The following is a 22,227-nucleotide window of genomic DNA, read 5'->3' as shown; positions in this document are numbered from 1 at the left end:
GAATCTAGTTTCACTCTCAAAGACTCAAATCCATAGGAGAAAGCCCAGTGTGCCCCTGTTTGTCTGATAACAGTTTAATATTACACATCTCAGACTCTTTGTATTAAATATGTTACCCTCTTCTTTGCCATCGCTCTGCAGAGGTTGACATTTATTGTCATGAGTTGTACCCTGGGGGCAGAACTGAGAGGTTTCCACTAGATGGGCCAGCTGCAAAGTCAAATTGGCTATATCATAAAAATAGGTTAAAACAAAAATTTGCTTTTTGGTATTAATTTAAGGTTAGAGTTAGGTATTAGGGTTAGCAGTGTGGTTAAGGTTAGGGTTATGTTTAAACTCAGATTTTATGACTTGGCTAGTAACCACTCTGCAGAGCTGCCTCCAGTACATGAAACATCTCAATAAATGCCAACCTGCTCACTGTTTGATACATCCCGGTATTATCCTGACTGTGTCCTGTTTATCTGCAGTACAACTCCGCTCCAGCAGCGTATGATACAGTATTGAAGCACCTGAACACAGCCTTCACCGTTCTCTTCTCCCTGGAGTGTATCCTCAAGATCATGGCCTTTGGTTTTGTGGTGAGCAAGACAGTAGGACATTATTGAACTGTTGGCAAAATGTAATTAACTGATCCAATGACATGGTAGCATGTACAGATATAATCTTTTCCATTCAAGAAAGAAGCCTTGCCATTTTACAATGGTGTTCATTTGTCCCCTGACAGAACTATTTTCGAGACACTTGGAACATTTTTGATTTCATCACCGTGCTCGGGAGCATCACTGAGATCATTGTGGACTTACAGGTAATATTTCACTCTAGCTCCTTAACCTTTACTTTGTACCAATTCTAATTCCCAAGGTGGTAGTACTGTAAAGCTTTTTCTCTCAGTAAAAACTAGGCTATTAAAGTTGTAAACTCACTTTGTTCACTTGAGTGCCTTTCAATCAAATCTATCTCTATATGTCCCTATCTGCCTATGTCTTTGTCATTTCTCTAACACCTTCTCTCTCCCCGGACCCTTCTCCTTTCTGTATATTCCTTGCCGTCTCCACCTCTCTATATTTCCTATGGTCTGTCTATCTCAGTCAATAAACACGTTCAATATGAGTTTCCTGAAGCTGTTCCGGGCTGCCAGGCTGATCAAGCTGTTGAGGCAGGGCTACACCATACGAATCCTGCTCTGGACCTTCGTACAATCCTTTAAGGTCAGCCATGTTCTCCCCTAGTTTTACCATCTTTCATGTCCACTTAATAAATATCCAACTTTGTTAATATAAATGGTTTTCAGTCTTTATTTTGTATGTCCCTGGTCCCAGTACACTACGATGGACCACCAACCTTTTCTGAGTTAAGATCATTTTCTCAGTCAAAAAGCAAGCCGAGAACTACCGCTCACAATTTTTTTTTACTTGACTTAATAAATGTAACTTTAAACTAATAAAAACAGTTCTGTATGAATGAGGTTTGTGCAGTAGGTCTAATACATTATCACAGCATATTGCCGATATTCCTGGCCTGCCAATATTGTTCTTCTCAGAAGTCTTGAAAACTCGAGCTCGGATAACAAGATAGATCAGTTAGTGTAGCACTTGCGAGGCACAGCTGAGCATAAATTGAAATAATTTGCTAATAATTTACATTTTTATTTTACTGGACTGGTACCAGCATCTGATGGTCATGGTGCTTTCAAGACAACTGGGAACTCGGAAAAAACAAGGTCAAATCATAACATCAGTGAACATCCGGTCAGAAAGTCGGTGCTCTAAAAAGATGCCAGAGTTTCCGAGTTGGATGACCGTTCAAAACGATTTTCCCCAGTCTGATCTTTTTCACCGAGTTCACAGTTGTCTTGAACGCACTGAAATCAGAAGTCGGAGATTTCCAAGTCCCCAGTTTATTTTAACATGGCATTTGTCTCAGCGGGAGGGAGAGAGCAGCAGAGGGTCTGCCTCTCACCGTCTCTGCTCTCTTCTTCCTGTCCTCCGGTGAGACTGACCAGAGAAAGGGCCAGTCTTCCACCTGATGGCGAAACTCGAGTTCAAATCACGTTTTATTGGTCACAGACACATGTTTAGCAGATGTTATTGTGGGTGTAGCGAAATGCTTGTGTTTCTAGCTCCGACAGTGCAGTAATATCTAACAAGTAATATCTATCAATTTCACAACATATACCAATACACACATATCTAAGTAAAGGAATGGAATTAAGAATATATAAATATATGAACGAGCAATGTCAGAGCGGCGTAGACTAAGATACAGTAGAATAGTATATAATACAGTATATACATATGAGATGAGTAATGTAAGATATGTAAACATTATTAAAATGACTAGTGAAAGATTATTGGAATCTGTGTGGGAAGCTGGACAGGTAGGATGACTGACAGTGAAGGTGAACAGGTGGTCACGGAATGGATGAGACTGAGGCAGGAATTCCTTTAACCATAAAGTGTTATATTTACTGGGTAGTCTGTCTCTGCTGCATAACAAAGGAAACAGAATAACATGTATGAAATTCATAATCACAAAGGTCAAATCATAACAATCATTCTCATTATTAACATATTTACGTAATTCAGCAATTCAGTTCAATAAGAAGTCAATAGGAATCATCATTGAGTCATTTAGGCTCGTAACTATTCATCATAATCAGGAGAATAATAATACAAATAATTAAATCAGTGATCGGTTATTCAATCTATAATCTCCATCAGTTTGATATCAGAATTGATCAGTTCAGCAAACAATAATGACGTTTCATATTTCAAGTTTGACTTCTGTGAGGGAAAAATGATGTATTCACCTTATTTGTTGGCTATGTAACAATTATTTACTTAACGAACAGTGAGATATCTCTGTCCTGCTATTGCTGTCTCCACTCTAGCACCCTGCAGCTAGTCTGGGTGTTGAGGACATGGGTTCTACTAGAGATAGCTTGAAGCTGACAATTGATTTGTGTTGGTGATAAAAACCTAAAAGCTAGCATTCTATAGACAAGATGTGGTGTGCGTGACTCGAGATAGAGAGAGCCTGGAAGAGTTAAGAACAATGCCTCATTGTCTCATTTTCATGCACCTGGGAAACTAAGTAAAAGACCATCCTGTGTAGATAACCAGGGTGTCTTATGGGAAGGTTAGAAGTGACTGACTAAGCAATCTTGGTATCAGCTATATAAAAACTGTGCACCGTCTGTAAAGGCTAGACTCTCAGCCTAACAGTCAGTCAAGACTGGTGGGCTGACGGTCTCATTATTGCAATAATTCATCGATATTAAATAAAGATGATTGTTTGAAGAAATTACCAAGACCAAGTCTTTCAGTACTGAATTTCCACAACATTTTATATGTACATGTCATTTCATTACATATTAACCAGATATCGATGGCATAATTGGCCTGTGATGATCCGTAGGGCTGTGATTATTGTCTATTTACATTACGCAATAGGTTTGAAGCGTGCGCTCCAAGCCGCGTTCCGCGGTAATAACTATAAATAATAACTGATGGCCCGCTCTCCTGATTGCAACAGATAGTTCAGATGAAAGGTAACAGAGTCGGTGGACTTACGTGGATTCACGGACGCACAGAATGTCTGAATTAGACGGAGTTAAGGAAAAGAAAGCAGCGAGGTCGGGCGATGGCGATTTCCTCCTTTTAATGAGTTGAGATCTGTCGGACATTCCACCTGACATAATTAAAGTCCCCTGGCCCAGCTGAGCAAATGGCCATGAATTAAAGGATTATTCCACCAACTCCGTGGGCCTTTTCTACAACTAGTGTTCCATTTATTAAAGTGGCCAGTGATTTCAAGTCTATTTATATAGGTAGCAGCCTCTAATGTGCTAGTGATGGCTATTTAACAGTTTGATGGCCTTGAGATAGAAGCTGTTTTTCAGTCTATCGGTCCCAGCTTTGATGCACCTGTACTGACCTCACCTTCTGGATGATAGCAGGGTGAACAGGCAGTGGCTCGGGTGGTTGTTGTCCTTGATGATCTTTTTGGCCTTCCTGTGACATCGGGTGCTGTAGGTGTACTGGAGGGAAGGGAGTTTGCCCCCGGTGATGCGTTGGGCAGACCGCACCACCCTCTGGAGAACCCTGCGGTTGCGGGTGGTGCAGTTGCCGTACCAGGTGGGGATACAGCCCGACAGGATGCTCTCAATTGTACATCTGTAAAAGTTTGTGACGGTTTTAGTTGCCAAGCCACATTTCTTCAGCCTCCTGAGGTTGAAAAGGCACTGTTGCGCCTTCTTCACCACACTGTCTGTGTGGGTGGACCATTTCAGTTTGTCAGTGATGTGTACGCAGAGGAACTTGAAGCTTTGCATCTTCTCTGCTGCGGTCCTATCGATGTGGATATGGGGGTGCTCCCTCTGCTGTTTCCAGAAGTTCACGATCATCTCCTTTGTTGACATTGAGTGAGATGTTATTTTCCTGGCACCACACTTCCAGAGCCCTCACCTCCTCCCTGTAGGCTGTCTCGTCGTTGTTGGTAATTAAGCCTACTACTGTTGTGTTGTTTGCAAACTTGATGATTGAGTTGGAGACGTGCTTGGCCACGCAGTCATGGGTGAACAGGGAGTACAGGTGGGGGCTGAGCACGCACCCTTGTGGGGCCCCAGTGTTGAGGATCAGAGAAGTGGAGGTGTTGTTTCCTACCTTCACCACCTGGGGGGCGGCCCGTCAGGAAGTCCAGAACCCAGTTGCACAGAGCGGGGTTCAGACCCAGGGCCTCGAGCTTAATGATGAGCTTGGAAGGTACTATGGTGTTGAATGCTGAGCTATAGTCAATGAACAGCATTCTTGCATTGGTATTCCTCTTGTCCAGATGGGATACGCCAGTGTGTAGTGATGGCGATTTCATCGTCTGTGGATCTATTGGGGCGGTAAGCAAATTGAAGTGGATCTAGGGTGACAGGTTAGGTAGAGGTGATATGATCCTTGGCTAGTCTCTTAAAGCATTTAATGACGACAGAAGTGAGTGCTACGGGGCGATAGTCATTTAGTCATTTAGTCATTCAGTTGCACCGCATCTGCCTCAGGCACAAATTCATGTTGTGCCTATGACCAGAGAAAGTGAAATACTCCTCGATATTAAAATAGACACAATGAACTGCTGCTAATAATAAAAATGCAACGTTAGCGATACACTTGGCTACACATTCATTGCAGCTGCAGCCCGAGTGGAAGTAGAGAGAAGCCCGTTTTATGTTTTGTAATAGTGTTGAATAAAAAACTGTGTTGACAGTGCTGGATAAAACGTATACATGAACTCACTCATAAAAACAGCAGCTCTTTGCTGTATTTGACAGTCTCTCTCCGGTCATGGTTTTAAAAGTTATGAAATCTCACATAGGCTAGTATCAAACTTTGCTGTGGGCAGGGTCGTGGGAGCTGTAGGTAGGCATAGACATTATCCTGACCAACCTGCCCTCCAAATACACCTCTGCTGTCTTCAATCAAGATCTCAGCGATCACTGCCTCATTGCCTGTATCCGCCACGGGTCCGCGGTCAAACGACCACCCCTCATCACTGTCAAACGCTCCCTAAAACACTTCTGCGAGCAGGCCTTTCTAATCGACCTGGCCCGGGTACCCTGGAAGGATATTGACCTCATCCCGTCAGTTGAGGATGCCTGGTCATTCTTTAAATGTTACTTCCTCACCATATTAGACAAGCATGCTCCGTTCAAAAAATGCAGAACCAAGAACAGATATAGCCCTTGGTTCACTCCAGACCTGACTGCCCTCGACCAGCACAAAAACATCCTGTGGCGAACTGCAATAGCATCGAAGAGCCCCCGCGATATGCAACTGTTCAGGGAAGTCAGGAACCAATACACGCAGTCAGTCAGGAAAGCAAAGGCCAGCTTTTTCAAGCAGAAATTCGCATCCTGTAGCTCTAACTCCAAAAAGTTCTGGGATACTGTAAAGTCCATGGAGAACAAGAGCACCTCCTCCCAGCTGCCCACTGCACTGAGGCTAGGTAACACGGTCACCACCGATAAATCCGTGATAATCGAAGACTTCAACAAGCATTTCTCAATGGCTGGCCATGCCTTCCTCCTGGCGACTCCAACCTTGGCCAACAGCCCCGCCCCCCCCGCTGCTACTCGCCCAAGCCTCCCCAGCTTCTCCTTTACCCAAATCCAGATAGCAGATGTTCTGAAAGAGCTGGAAAACCTGGACCCATACAAATCAGCTGGGCTTGACAATCTGGACCCCCTATTTCTGAAACTGTCCGCCGCCATTGTCGCACCCCCTATTACCAGCCTGTTCAACCTCTCCTTCGTATCATCTGAGATCCCCAAGGATTGGAAAGCTGCCGCGGTCATCCCCCTCTTCAAAGGGGGAGACACCCTGGACCCAAACTGTTACAGACCTATATCCATCCTGCCCTGCCTATCTAAGGTCTTCGAAAGCCAAGTCAACAAACAGATCACTGACCATCTCGAATCCCACCGTACCTTCTCCGCTGTGCAATCCGGTTTCCGAGCCGGTCACGGGTGCACCTCAGCCACGCTCAAGGTACTAAACGACATCATAACCGCCATCGATAAAAGACATTACTGTGCAGCCGTCTTCATCGACCTGGCCAAGGCTTTCGACTCTGTCAATCACCATATTCTTATCGGCAGACTCAGTAGCCTCGGTTTTTCTAATGACTGCCTTGCCTGGTTCACCAACTACTTTGCAGACAGAGTTCAGTGTGTCAAATCGGAGGGCATGTTGTCCGGTCCTCTGGCAGTCTCTATGGGGGTACCACAGGGTTCAATTCTCGGGCCGACTCTTTTCTCTGTATACATCAATGATGTTGCTCTTGCTGCGGGCGATTCCCTGATCCACCTCTACGCAGACGACACCATTCTATATACTTCCGGCCCTTCCTTGGACACTGTGCTATCTAACCTCCAAACGAGCTTCAATGCCATACAACACTCCTTCCGTGGCCTCCAACTGCTCTTAAACGCTAGTAAAACCAAATGCATGCTTTTCAACCGTTCGCTGCCTGCACCCGCACGCCCGACTAGCATCACCACCCTGGACGGTTCCGACCTAGAATATGTGGACATCTATAAGTACCTAGGTGTCTGGCTAGACTGCAAACTCTCCTTCCAGACTCATATCAAACATCTCCAATCCAAAATCAAATCAAGAATCGGCTTTCTATTCCGCAACAAAGCCTCCTTCACTCACGCCGCCAAACTTACCCTAGTAAAACTGACTATCCTACCGATCCTCGACTTCGGCGATGTCATCTACAAAATAGCTTCCAACACTCTACTCAGCAAACTGGATGCAGTTTATCACAGTGCCATTCGTTTTGTTACTAAAGCACCTTATACGACCCACCACTGCGACCTGTATGCCCTAGTCGGCTGGCCCTCGCTACATGTTCGTCGTCAGACCCACTGGCTCCAGGTCATCTACAAGGCTATGCTAGGTAAAGTGCCGCCTTATCTCAGTTCACTGGTCACGATGGCTACACCCACCCGCAGCACGCGCTCCAGCAGGTGTATCTCACTGATCATCCCTAAAGCTAAAACCTCATTTGGACGCCTTTCCTTCCAGTTCTCTGCTGCCTGCGACTGGAACGAATTGCAAAAATCTCTGAAGTTGGAGACTTTTATCTCCCTTAACAACTTTAAAAATCTGCTATCCGAGCAGCTAACCGATCGCTGCAGCTGTACATAGTCCATCTGTAAACTACCCACCCAATTTACCTACCTCACCCCCCATACTGCTTTTATTTATTTACTTTTCTGCTCTTTTGCACACCAGTATCTCTTCTTGCACATGATCATCTGATGATTTATCACTCCAGTGTTAATCTGCTAAATTGTAATTATTCGATTTATTGCCTACCTCATGCCTTTTGCACACATTGTATATAGATTCTCTTTTTTTCTACCATGTTATTGACTTGTTTATTGTTTACTCCATGTGTAACTCTGTGTTGTCTGTTCACACTGCTATGCTTTATCTTGGCCAGGTCGCAGTTGCAAATGAGAACTTGTTCTCAACTAGCCTACCTGGTTAAATAAAGGTGAAATAAATAAATAAAATGGTGATTTGAGCTATCCGATTGGCCAGCACAGTAGGCGCACTTGATTTAGCCACAGATCTCCCGCAGTTTGTATTTTCAGACAAATGGAATGTTTCAAAAGGGAACACTTTGCCTACCCAATGCGCAGGACTTCTAAATCAAGTGCATCTGCCGTCAACAGCGCAACACAAAAAAAAGGAAAGCTAGCCTTAATCGTTGGCTTTTCTACAGAAGTGTTTGGTAATCGACTAGGAATGCCTTGAAGTTCGACCAGTCTGGTTGGTGACCACTGACCTGCAGTATGCTGCCAGAGTGTATGCTATTGGGAAAACCAAATAATTATTTATCTCTTTTTATCTCTTCTTCTCTCTAGGCCCTTCCTTATGTGTGTCTGCTCATCGCAATGCTGTTCTTCATCTATGCCATCATTGGGATGCAGGTAAAGCATCCAAACGCTTATATGCTTTACAATGGTAACTTCAGCCTCAAAGGCATGGATCATCAACTAGATTCAGCAGTGGATGATCAGGGAGCCGGAAAATACACCAATAGTTACCAAGAAGATATAATATTTGACAAAAACATAATTGTTTCCAGGGGCGCAGCTTTCACTGGTGACATATCCACCACACGTTCTGAAATTGCATTTTTGTCCCCCCCAGTTTTATCATTGGAATGTGATACAAAATGAGGCAGAGGTGTGCTTTAGGACCATACAGACGCCTCTGAGCAGTACCCCTCACTTCTAAAAACAAAGTTGCGCCCCTGATCATTTCAAACCATGTTTACATTTGTATACCATCCCTTATATCTCTCTATTATACGTGGGAATACTTTGGAACAGATTTCCAAAATTAAAATCACTTGGAGCTGATTTGTTAGTGTTTTTACAGTCTTTTATGTCCAAAAACAAAAATGCATGTATTTATTTTTTGCTCAGAAAACATGGGGGGCCGCCAGTTGGGGAACCCTGCTCAAAGGGATGTTGTATCATGTTTTTTTCTCACCTGATCCACACAAGGTGTTTGGAAACATCAAACTGAACGACGAAAACCACATAAACCAGCACAACAACTTCAAGACCTTCTCCGGTGCGCTGATGCTTCTCTTCAGGTGGGCGCATTGAGAAGGATTCGGAAGCTGAACTGAGATATTCTAAACTACAAGTAGATGATTATGCTGACTGATGATGAATTAATATATATTAATAGACTAACTGGTTGATCAAATAATTGCTTGCTTGCTTGATTAATTAATTGACTCATTGATTAACTCATTGATTGACAGGAGTGCGACCGGGGAGTCATGGCAGGAGATCATGCTATCGTGTCTGGGGGGGCAGGAGTGTGAGCCAGACTCCTCCATGGCACCCATGACCATGTCCCCTGACCACGAGGGTGGCTGTGGTACTGACTTCGCCTACTGCTACTTTGTGTCCTTCATCTTCTTCAGCTCCTTCCTGGTGAGGACGCTCCAGAAATACACTTTTTCTCCTTACCTCCACTATTTGTCAGTGCTCTTCTCTCTCTCTCTCTCTCTCTCTCTCTCTCTCTCTCTCTCTCTCTCTCTCTCTCTCTCTCTCTCTCTCTCTCTCTCTCTCTCTCTCTCTCTCTCTCTCTCTCTCTCTCTCTCTCTCTCTCTCTCTCTCTCTGTGTGTGTCCATCTTACTGATACACAAAGTACATTTTGATTGTGCTACACAAATACACTTTCTCTCCAGTCTGTCAGCACTCTCTGTCCATCTTATTCATTCTCATACTTAAAAGCAGTTATTTTTATTGTATGCATGCACATGTGCACATCAGTATAGCACATACTGTATATTTGTACATACACACATGCTGTCCTTCACACGTCCTCTCCTCTTGTGTGACTCTGTAGATGCTGAATCTGTTTGTGGCTGTGATCATGGATAACTTTGAGTACCTGACCAGAGACTCTTCCATCCTGGGACCTCATCACCTGGATGAGTTTGTCCGTGTCTGGGGAGAGTACGACCGCGTAGCATGGTGAGAGATAAGAACCCCACCATGTCTCAATTTTGCCCAGCAGAGGGCAGTGTATTGATTCGCTACAGACAAAATAGGCCTAAACTGCCTTAATTCCTGTGCAAGATTTGCCAACTTGTTCTGTTTCCAACTTACACAAACTCTTAATGAATGCCTCTACTGTTTCCTTTTTTCCTCAACTCTCTCTCTCTCCTTCCTCATCTTCTCTGTTTCTTCCGTAGTGGGCGTATACACTACACTGCCATGTATGAGATGTTGACCCACATGTCTCCACCCCTTGGTCTGGGGAAGAAATGCCCCAGAGGTATGGCCTACAAGGTATGGGAGAAACACTTATTTTCTTCTTTTTAATTTAAGTTGTTTTACTGTTGTTTACTCTGTCCCTCCCTCCCTCTTCCCTCTCCCTCCCTCCACAGAGGCTGGTGTTGATGAACATGCCAGTGGATGAGGACATGTCAGTCCACTTCACCTCCACCTTGATGTCTCTCATCCGCACCGCTCTGGAGATCAAGATCGCACGAGGTCAGGGAATGAGTTGAGTTTGAAACCACCATGCATCACTGCATCTGCATGCATTTATCCAGTTTAGACTTGGTCTTCCATCTTAAGCCTGGAGATCCACAAATCCTAGGGATGCAGGCTTTTGGTCCAGCCCATTACTGGTAACACACCTGATTCAACTTATAAATGGCTTGATGATTGTTTGAGTAGTTGAATCAGGAAATTTAGCAAAATCAACAATTTCCACTGCCTGTGTATAATGGATGAATAAATATCTATTTTATTGTGCTCCAGGTGGGGAGGACCGAGTAGCTCTGGACACTGAGCTACAGAAGGAGATCAGTGTGATATGGCCGTACCTCCCCCAGAAGACCCTGGATGTACTGGTGCCCATCAACAAAGGTCAGACCCACGTTAGAGAGATTTGGAGAGGTAGAGCTGGGAGGCAGTCAGTCACTCAATGACTAGCAATCTAACTGTGTTTGTGTCTTACAGATTCCGACATGACAGTAGGTAAGATATATGCCTCCATGATGATCATGGACTACTTCAAACAGAACAAAGCCAAGAAGCTGAGAGCACAGCTGGAAGCACAGGTCAGATGTACACACTATATTAACATCATATATACTGTATAAAACTCACTTCTCTTTTGTATAAGATTATCATGGCATCTGATCTGTTGACACAACCCAGTGCCTGTAGTGATACATTGCTTGGTGTGGTCTCCTCTACAGAAGGCCAGCCTGATGCCGTTCAAGAGGCTGGATGCCTCGACTCTCTCTGAAGACATTCTGTACAATGCCCATCCCCTGCCCTGCATGTCCCTCAGTGCCGGCTCCGCCCTGTGAGTCAATCCACGCTCAGTGTGTGTGTGTGTGTGTGTGTGTGTGTGTGTGTGTGTGTGTGTGTGTGTGTGTGTGTGTGTGTGTGTGTGTGTGTGTGTGTGTGTGTGTGTGTGTGTGTGTGTGTGTGTGTGTGTGTGTGTGTGTGTGTGTGTGTGTGTGTGTGTGTTGTGCCTTTAGTAAGTATTTGACAGTATTTCATGTGGGGCTTGCCTCCATCTGTAGGACCAGAGGAGGCCTGGTGGCATTGAGTCCTCTCTCCCAGGACCTGTTCGCCATGCAGCCCATGGCCTCTGACCAGGACACCAGCAGTCAACACTCCAGGGTAAGGAGAAGTACCAAGGACTACGTACTGTATAAACGTATCACAGGAGTACTGTATATCACACTAAACTAGCACAGACACCAACACATAGTACACTAACAAAGGAGGCTTTATATAATTTAGTAAGCATACAATGATAGCTCTATAAGGCCCTTTGCTAGGAGCCAAAAGGAAAAAGTAAAATCACATTGATATAGTAGCTATGGGCAAAATATGAAATACTGCACAATGAATACCTAACCTCCTGCGGTAAAGCTCAATATCAACCCACACATAGACAACAATGAATCAATGACACATCTAGTAGTAAGGGTTAGGGCCAGTTGTTTTAGTAGGTTTTTGTGTTTTTCCCCCTATTATTTTGCAGGGAATGCTATTTGTAGATCAGTGATTATACACCTCACTTTGCTCAAGCCGATCCTCTCCAATGGACTCGGCAGTTGTAGCAAAAAGTTGGTCAATTAGGCTATGTTTATACAGGCAGAACAATTCTGATCTTTTTTTACCAACAACATCAGATCTTTTTCAGAGCTGATCTGATTGGTCAAAATACCAATTAGTGAAAAAAATATCAGAATTGTGTAAATGCAGCCTAATTGAGCCATCTTTAGCTACAACTTCCGAGTCCATTGGAGAGGATCGACTTGAGTGAGGTGTAGAGTCACTGCTCTACAAATAGTGGGCTGCCTGTTTAAACGCAGCCCTAGAGGCAGTTTAAGGGGAGAGTCAATGACCACATTTACATGCACACCAATACCCCATTATTATTCGGGATACTCAAGTATTCTGTTTTTGAGTCGACTCATATAAGTATCCTATCCCGTTTACAATAACTGGAAAAAGCCTATATCCTGGTTATGAGAAACCCGGAGAAGATGCCTGGGATATTCTGATCTAAAACGGGATACTGTGTAAACATCTTATCCCGTTTACTGTGCAGGCTCAGTTTTGCATATCATGCGTATTGTGTGAAGATGTTTTCATCTGTTTGTATAACAAACAAATCACTTCAAAAAGTAGTCTACCTGTGCAGTTCGAGCCACCATATTTATTAAATAATAAATGTTGCTTATTATAATTAATTTACTACTTGCTACTTTCACTGCTATGTTCACCTGTAATTTAGACAAGTTTCTGTTATACAGTTGAAGTCGGAAGTTTACATACACCTTAGCCAAAAACATTTAAATGCAGTTTTTCACAATTCCTGACATTGAATCCTAGTAAAAATTCCCTGTCTTAGGTCAGTTAGGATCAACACTTTATTTGAAGAATGTGAAATGTCAGAATAATAGGAGAGAGAATGATTTATTTCAGCTTTTATTTCTTTCATCACATTCCCAGTGGGTCAGAAGTTTACATACACTCAATTAGTATTTGGTAGCATTGCCTTTAAATTGTTTCACTTGGGTGAAATGTTTCGGGTAGCCTTCCACAAGCTTCCCACAATAAGTTGGGTGAATTTTGGCCCATTCCTCCTGACAGAGCTGGTGTAACTGAGTCAGGTTTGTAGGCCTCCTTGCTCGCACACACTTTTTCAGTTCTGCCCACACATTTTCTATAGGATTGAGGTCAGGCCTTTGTGATGGCCACTCCAATACCTTGACTTTGTTGTCCTTAAGCCATTTTGCCACAACTTTGGAAGTATGCTTGTGGTCATTGTCTATTTGGAAGACCCATTTGTGACCAAGGTTTAACTTCCTGACTGATGTCTTGAGATGTTGCTTCAATATATCCACGCAATTTTCCTACCTCATGATGCCGTCTATTTTGTGAAGTGCACCAGTCCCTCCTGCAGCAAATCTCCCCCACAACATGATGCTGCCAGCCACCGTGCTTCATGATTGGGATGGTGTTCTTCGGTCTGCAAGCCTCTCCCTTTTTCCTCCAAACATAACAATAATCATTATGGCCAAGCAGTTATATTTTTGTTTCATCAGACCAGAGGACATTTCTCCAAAAAGTGCGATCTTTGTCCCCATGTGCAAACCGTAGTCTGGCTTTTTTTACGCCGGTTTTGGAGCAGATGCTTCTTCCTTGCTGAGCGGCATTTCAGGTTATGTCGATATAGGACTCGTTTTACTGTGGATATAGATACTTTTGTACCTGTTTCCTCCAGCATTTTCACAAGATCCTTTACTGTTGTTCTGGGATTGATTTGCTCTTTTCGCACCAAAGTACGTTCATCTCTAAGGAGACAGAACGCGTCTCCTCCCTGAGCTATATGACGGCTGCGTGGTCCCATGGTGTTTATACTTGCATACTATTGTTTGTACGGATGAAAGTGGTATCTTCAGGCATTTGGAAATTGCTCCCAAGGATGAACCAGACTTGTGGAGGTCTACAATTGTTTTTCTGCGGTCTTGGCTGATTTCTTTTGATTTTTTTCATGATGTCAAGCAAAGAGGCACTGAGTTTGAAGATAGGCCTTGAAATACGTCCACAGGTACACCTCCAATAGGCTAATTGACATCCTTTGAGTCAATCAGAAGCTTCTAAAGACATGACATCATTTTCTGGAATTTTCCAAGCTGTTTAAAGGCACAGTCAACTTAGTGTATGTAAACTTCTGACCCACTGGAATTGTGATATAGTGAATTATAAGTGAAATAATCTGTCTGTTAACAATTGTTGGAAAAATTACTTGTGGCATGCACAAAGTAGATGTCTTAACTGACTTGCTAAAACTATAGTTTGTTAACAAGACATTTGTGGAGTGGTTGAAACACTTAGATTGGAGTCATTAAAACTCGTTTATGTAAACTTCCGACTTCAACTGTAATTTCCGACACTGGCCATATTATAATTTCCGACATTTGGTAGGACATTTGTTTATCGTTTGATACATGCAGCGTCTCTTCTGTCAAAGTAAAGTAGTGCTACCAGAATGTCTTACATCAGTAGAATTAATGCATTGGTGATCTAGTTAACACCAGTAAAGTTCTCTGTTTTGTATAGGGACCGGGGAGAAAACGCAATAACTCAAACAGTGGAAAGATTGGTCCTGTGCAAAATGTCCAAATGTCATCAGTTTGACCGGTTTTAAGGAAATGAAAAGCTGAGAAAACGACGAAACACCTTTCTGATAAGACTTCAGTTCGTCTTGGGTGCATATTTCATGTGGTTAAAAAATATTGTCTGCTTATATAAGTGTCAAAGATTACACATTACAGGCACATTTGTGTTTTCTCAAGAGATGCTGAAAGAAAGAAATATTTCTCCACTCGTGTTCCTGAGACAAAATGAACATTTGTTGTATAATTTCACTGCAAGAAATTCATTTTTTTCTTTTCTTTTGGAAAAGTGTTATTGTTGCATTTCCTTTAAAAACAGCTAATTTTTGTACAGAATTTTATACACATAAAAACGGCATAAAAACATAAAACACAGTATTTGAATATTACATTTAAATTTGTTAAAAAGTACAAGTTGTTAAAAACAATAGAAATAACCATGAATAAAAGTACTTTTCCTTGTAAAAACATCAAGAAATTCATAATTCTGGTTAAGGTGTTGTCTTGACAGTTGCTGGACCTGGGTTGGAATCCTAGTCGGGGCTACCCCACGAATTTACTACAACACACTTCCATGGTTGGTTTAATTGACTCGTCCCTTAAACAGCACCTAATTTACCAATTTTTAGCTATACTTCTGAGTCTGTTGGAGAGGATCAGCTTGAGCAAAGTGAGGTGTAGAATATCTGATCTACAAATAGTATTCCCTGCCAAATAACAGGCTGTTAATTAAGATTCGAAGAGCTACGCCTCCCCTGGCTTAGGCGATCCCCCCACCAAACACTCAAGTGCAACCAGACATTGATTGATTGATTGGAGACAACTTGTGTCAATTAAAGAAGATTTCCTAGGATTTTCTACCTGCAGCAAACCTAATGGATAATGCTGGAAATACCGGTCAAAGAAAAAAACTTTTTTTTTTAAACAACTGTCCCTAGTAATGGTTGAATGAAGATACTAGTGGTGCATTACAGAGCACAGCATTGATGTTTCAAGGTGTTTCTGTCCTTGCCAAGTTGTAGTCCGGTTAGTGGAGGTTTGAAAGGAGATGTTGTCATTCTCAGTGCTCACTGTACTGTTTCTATGCTGTTTGGTTGAACTGGTCTGCAGTGTACTTTTTGCCGTATAGGAATCTGTTAGTGTTTGCCTTCTTCTATGTATATTTTCACTGGGGAGTAACATGACTGGCTTTAAAGCAGGTGAACTTGGCTGGCTCAGTATGTTTGGTGCATCCAGATCTGAACTTGCATGAGTGTATGTGTAACAACAGCCCGATAGTTGTTCTGTCCTCTCTCTTCTCATTTATTGTCGTAGCGATGTGCTTATGTCGCCATCTCCTTACGCCCTCTGACTCTTTCTCCTACTCCTGTTTTACCCAATCCTTCTGGGGTCAGTCTCCTTGTTGTCATTGGTTGTTAATCTGTGGCTCTTTGGCTGGAATGGCTTCTGATTGGTTGGTGATGATGGAATGGCTTAAGTTTTCTCCCAAATTATTACGATGTAACATTGGCCAAAACCCTCCTTGGCTGGAATCCCATAAGGCAGTTAGTCCCGGTATTAAATTGACCAGCCTGATCTGTACTGTACTCTATCTCTCCCCTCGTCCCTCTCTCTGTCTCTGGTCTCATATAGGTGAGTGCAGGGGAGTTCAGTGGGTTGATTCCTGACTCACTGGCGCTCCCGTTTGACAAGGGGCTGTGTGTACGGGCCTCCTCTATGCCCCGTCTGGCTGTAGAGCCACAGGTACTGCCCTCTGACCACACTGACTCCTCCAGGGGCCAGAAGGGCTACACTGGTTGTGCCATCTTAACCGCCATCGATAGGAAACAATACTGTGCAGCCGTATTCATTGACCTGGCCAAGGCTTTTGACTCTGTCAATCACCACATCCTCATCGGCAGACTCGACAGCCTTGGTTTCTCTAATGATTGCCTCGCCTGGTTCACCAACTACTTCTCTGATCGAGTTCAGTGTGTCAAATCGGAGGGTCTGTTGTCCGGGCCTCTGGCAGTCTCCATGGGGGTGCCACAGGGTTCAATTCTTGGACCGACTCTCTTCTCTGTATACATCAATGATGTCGCTCTTGCTGCTGGTGATTCTCTGATCCACCTCTACGCAGACGACACTATTCTGTATACTTCTGGCCCTTCTTTTGACACTGTGTTAACAACCCTCCAGGCGAGCTTCAATGCCATACAACTCTCCTTCCGTGGCCTCCAATTGCTCTTAAATACAAGTAAAACTAAATGCATGCTCTTCAACCGATCGCTGCCTGCACCTGCCCGCCTGTCCAACATCACTACTCTGGACGGCTCTGACCTAGAATATGTGGACAACTACAAATACCTAGGTGTCTGGTTAGACTGTAAACTCTCCTTCCAGACTCACATCAAACATCTCCAATCCAAAGTTAAATCTAGAATTGGCTTCCTATTCCGCAACAAAGCATCCTTCACTCATGCTGCCAAACATACCCTTGTAAAACTGACCATCCTACCTATCCTCGACTTCGGTGATGTCATTTACAAAATAGCCTCCAAAACCCTACTCAATAAATTGGATGCAGTCTATCACAGTGCCATCCGTTTTGTCACCAAAGCCCCATATACTACCCACCACTGCGACCTGTACACTCTCGTTGGCTGGCCCTCGCTTCATACTCGTCGCCAAACCCACTGGTTCCAGGTCATCTACAAGACCCTGCTAGGTAAAGTCCCCCCTTATCTCAGCTCGCTGGTCACCATAGCAACACCTACCTGTAGCACGCGCTCCAGCAGGTTTATCTCTCTGGTCACCCCCAAAACCAATTCTTCCTTTGGCCGCCTCTCCTTCCAGTTCTCTGCTGCCAATGACTGGAACGAACTACAAAAATCTCTGAAACTGGAAACACTTATCTCCCTCACTAGCTTTAAGCACCAGCTGTCAGAGCAGCTCATAGATTACTGTACCTGTACATAGCCCATCTATAATTTAGCCCAAACAACTACCTCTTTACCTACTGTATTTATTTATTTATTTTGCTCCTTTGCACCCCATTATTTCTGTCTCTACTTTGCGCTTTCTTCCACTGCAAACCAACCATTCCAGTGTTTTTAGTTTTTATTTTACTTGCTGTGTTGTATTTACTTCGCCACCATGGCCTTTTTATATTTTTATTTATTTATACATATATTTGTTTGCCTTCACCTCCCTTATCTCACCTCACTTGCTCACATTGTATATAGACTTATTTTTTTTTCACTGTATCATTGACTATATGTTTGTTTTACTCCATGTGTAACTATGTGTTGTTGTATGTGTCGAACTGCTTTGCTTTATCTTGGCCAGGTCGCAATTGTAAATGAGAACGTGTTCTCAATTTGCCTACCTGGTTAAATAAAGGTTAAATAAATAAATAAATCAAATAAAATTTGGAGAGAAAAATGGGTTTATGGATCTTCTGTTTGCTGCTGGGTTTCTGGAGAGGGATAATCAACATGGATGTTTCAAAGGAATGCTAGCGTTTCAGAATGGTGTTTGATTAATCCTGGGTTACTGGTATGTTTTGTCTCTGTCTTGCGCTAAACAATGAGTTGAAGAGTAAAATGAAGAGGTTCAAGCATCCTAGTTGACCTGTTAATTTCCTGGAATAGTGGGCATGGATATGGATTAAAAACAGAGAATGCTGCACGGATCGACAGATGGATGAATTACCTTTGAAAATAACAAAACCTATTTTATGGTACATGTGGGTATTTATTTGTGTCTCCCTCTGTGTGCGTGTGCGTGCAGACGGAGATGGCCAGTGGCTCCATTAAGCGGTCCTCGTCTACTGTGGCTGACCAGAGGGTTAATGGACTGTGGCAGGAGGAGAAGAAGAGTCCTGATAGACTGTACAGACCACGCCACAAGAGCTACAAGGCTGCCGGTCAGTCTCCACTCTCCAATTTCCACTCACGTGACCTTTCCTCTTATCTCTCCTACTGGCATGATGAGGGATGTTACTGTGTGGTTATTGTTTCCATGTGTTAATATGTCAAGTTCTCTTCCCTACATTTTCCCTTTATTTTCTTATGTCTTTATCCTATATACAAGTGCCACTTTTCCTTTTCTTTTATCCTAAGTGCATCAATGATCTACCTTTCAACATACTTTTTAATGATCTACAGTGTTAAAAAAAATCTATATATTTTTATCTTGCTTTCCCTCTCTGTGCTCCTTTCCATGGTCTTCCTCGTCCTCCTCCAGTCTCCCGGTCAGAAAGAAAGAGGCAGTTGGACACGGAGAAGGAGCGCGGGAGGTCCAAAGAGCGCCGCCACCTCCTCTCCCCAGACACATCCCGCTGTAACTCTGAGGAGAGGAGTCTGCAGCCCTCATGCTCCCCTAGCCGAGAGCGCACACACCCCCTGGACAAACAGGTAGGCCACACACACACACACACACACACACACACACACACACACACACACACACACACACACACACACACACACACACACACACACACACACACACACACACACACACACACACACACACACACACACACACACACACACACACACACACAGAGCGTGGATTGACTCACAGGGCAGAGCTCTGGTGTAAACTCTGGTTGAGACAAAGTAGACCACAAACACATACCCACATTACACAATAGACACTTTTAAAAAAGGCAATCAGACGTCTGTATTAAATGTGTTTCGACTCCTGTGTCCAGGGTAACAGCTCCGACAGCCCCATCCCCACCTCTGAATCTAGTACCCCTAGTCGCCGCCCCCTGTCCCAGACCCCAACTCGCTCCCATCCACACATCTCCTACTCCCCTCTGGTGTGTCGCACACACCCTCCCTCCGGGGACGATGATGACGACAGGGGCAGCCCAGAGACCCAGAGGCGGGGGGAGGCCTCCAGAGAGGCAGGGGGAGAGGGACAGACCGGGCCAAGGGGTCGTCGCCACCACCACCAGCAGGGCTCCCCTCTGCGTCGCTACCCGTCGGAGCCCTATCTCACCCTGCAGGAGGACGAGCACAGTCCGGACCCCTCCGGGTTCATGGAGACACTGACCTTCGAAGCGGCGGTGGCCACTAGCCTGGGACGCGCTAACACAGTCAGCTCCACCTCCAGCTCTAGCTTCAGCTCAGCCCGACGGGGCTCCAGGAGCGGCTGGCAGATCCCCAATGGACACTTCCGGAAACGCCTGGCTCAGACCGTCTCTGTTGCAGGCTGTGAGCCACTCAGCGACACAGAGGAGGACGACCGCTGCTAGGAGGAGGAGGAAGTGGTGGTGGATGAGAGGTGAGGAAGGTGCTAGTGTATAAGATGTACTACAATATAAAAGAAAAAGGGACATTTGTCGCTCTCTTGCATTACTACTGCATACCTGTGTGATTGCAGTATGTTTGATAAAATGTGAGGGGAGAAAAAAATTAAGAACATCCATTTTTTCACTTCCTGCAAGTGGGATCCCTTTTAAAGTCACACAGAAAATGTACAATAAATATCTACCCACAAATATTTGACTGTGGTTTATTTATATTCTGACTAACAAAAGAAAGTGACTAATAATAAACCTCAAATAGCCTTGGATGTACAGAAAAGAGATGAAATAAATAGAAAGGATAGAATTACGTTATGTGTCAATAGGTATTGTCATTTCTGAAGGTGTTTCTCTGACATTGATTTTGTGTTTCTCTTAACAGTGTATGTGGGGTGTGTGAATATGTGCAAAATAAGGAGAAACAATATCTTTGAAAACCATGGTTTTTGTAAATACATGTGATTTTTGTCATAAAATTGTAATGCCACCAATACCACTTGATTGTCTGAGTAGGATACATGGCCATAGAGAAGGTTAACTGTTGACGTATTATAAAGTTAATAAAATGGAATCATGTCTGTAAAAAAATACACCCAAACAATAATTGATCAAAGCAATGTGTTTTGAAATGTAGTAGAGATATTTTTTTTTACCTTCTGCACCCTCCACCATTAGATTTCCTATCCATTTACTGTCTACAAAGGGAACACACTTCTTTAGTAATTATCTATTCATACGTAAACTATGTAATTCCTGTTGTAAAATGTCAAAGGAATAAAACAATGACCAATAGGACAGTTATCCACTTTATACAAACAGGAAGTGAATGGCACACTCTTCTGTTGGGAATCTGTATGATTTATTTCATTTTTTTACCGATTTGCAGGACAATTGAAAGCAACCAACAATGTTATGAAATGTGATAAACTATTTTTCAGAAAGGAATGCCTAAATATCCAGTGTGATTTGAAAGACAGTGCTTTGCTATGAACTGGACTCTAGAGAACCAAATGACTAGAATTATACCCAGAACATGGCTTCAATTCATCAACGAACCTTTATTAAGTCACTAGGAAAACCAGCAGACCATTTGCCTGTCTTGGACCAACTTTCATCTTGTCCATGTACTGTACCTGTTTTTCTTCAGTTGTTACAATATTCTACCATTTGACGGATTCATTCTTTGTCATCTTCCAGAATCAATAACTGGCACAGAAGCAATCATGAACATGAGTGTTTTGTTGTTCATCAATGTAGCCGTCCACATTCTCCTCTTCTACATTAGCTTCCAACATCATCAGTATGTGTCAAAGAACTCACTGCAACTGTATATCTTCCTCCTTTATTATTTATGTCAATACTGTATGAACCATTACTGACGACAGATGTGGAAAGATGTTTTCCACACCTGGTTTCACCCGTTATTTAGAATGGTTTACTAATAATGTACAGTACATTTATATCATGTTTTCTGTAGGATTATAAGAGACAATATCCCTTTCTGCTCACAACACGCTTGAAGGATGGAATAGGATATCTCTGGAATGTTAATTTAAGGTATTTGTATTTGTTTTATTTGCCTGAAAAAGGGTAATGATTCTGTGAAACTCAGTTAACCAAAAAACATGGAGAATTGTCCTGGAATGCAAAATAGTTGTTTGGTTTATACGTGTATAATAGTTGTATATATTAATAAAAGTGTCCTCAATTGCACATACAATATGTGGCTGCTTGTCTCCATATCTGAGGTAGACTAGACCAATGGTCAGAGGCTTTACATCATCTGCCATATTGTGGATTCAGAGATACCTATCTAACATAACACATAAGGTTTTTCTTTAATGGGAGCCTCTAACGTAAACCAGTGTGGTATACATCAAGGCAGCTGTCTTGGTCCTTTATTGTTTTCTATTTTTACTAATGACCTACCATTAGCCTTGAGTGAAGCCTGTGTGTCTATGTACACTGATGACTCAACATTATACATGTCAGCTACCACAGCAAGTGATATCATTGCAACCCTTAAAAAAGAGCTGCAGTCAGTTTTAGAATAGGCGGCTATTAATAAGCTGGTCCATAATATATAAAAAACTAAAAGCATTGTAATTTGGACAAATCACTCGCTAAACCCTAAACCTCATCTAAATCTTGTAATGAATAATGTGGCAATTGAGCAAGT

General features: G+C 43.1%; 1 protein-coding gene across 3 annotated transcripts in view; it reads left to right on the top strand.

Annotated features, from left to right (window-relative positions):
• The window catches only part of LOC139560447 (voltage-dependent R-type calcium channel subunit alpha-1E-like), an 82,432-nt gene extending 60,664 nt beyond the window's left edge, over positions 1–21,768 (top strand). Inside the window, exons 29-45 of one of the 3 annotated variants that reach the window (XM_071377229.1) lie at positions 471–581; positions 728–808; positions 1,092–1,211; positions 8,429–8,494; positions 9,077–9,168; positions 9,343–9,517; positions 9,937–10,064; positions 10,286–10,382; positions 10,481–10,586; positions 10,860–10,967; positions 11,061–11,161; positions 11,303–11,412; positions 11,636–11,735; positions 16,382–16,492; positions 18,521–18,656; positions 18,977–19,146; positions 19,449–21,768. In XM_071377229.1, the coding sequence (XP_071233330.1) occupies positions 471–581; positions 728–808; positions 1,092–1,211; positions 8,429–8,494; positions 9,077–9,168; positions 9,343–9,517; positions 9,937–10,064; positions 10,286–10,382; positions 10,481–10,586; positions 10,860–10,967; positions 11,061–11,161; positions 11,303–11,412; positions 11,636–11,735; positions 16,382–16,492; positions 18,521–18,656; positions 18,977–19,146; positions 19,449–19,997 (2,361 nt within the window). In that variant the 3' untranslated portion in view covers positions 19,998–21,768. Of the gene's footprint in view, positions 1–470; positions 582–727; positions 809–1,091; positions 1,212–8,428; positions 8,495–9,076; positions 9,169–9,342; positions 9,518–9,936; positions 10,065–10,285; positions 10,383–10,480; positions 10,599–10,859; positions 10,968–11,060; positions 11,162–11,302; positions 11,413–11,635; positions 11,736–16,381; positions 16,493–18,520; positions 18,657–18,976; positions 19,147–19,448 lie in introns of all 3 variants that reach the window. The other 2 variants (XM_071377228.1, XM_071377230.1) reach the window with 2 other exon arrangements.
• The last annotated feature ends 459 nt before the right edge of the window (positions 21,769–22,227 follow it).

This window comes from Salvelinus alpinus, chromosome 30, assembly GCF_045679555.1.
Source record: "Salvelinus alpinus chromosome 30, SLU_Salpinus.1, whole genome shotgun sequence".
In the NCBI taxonomy this organism is placed as follows: Eukaryota; Metazoa; Chordata; class Actinopteri; order Salmoniformes; family Salmonidae; genus Salvelinus; species Salvelinus alpinus.
The sequence above is the reverse complement of the archived record's forward strand: the minus strand, read 5'-3'. Positions and strand labels throughout refer to the sequence as shown.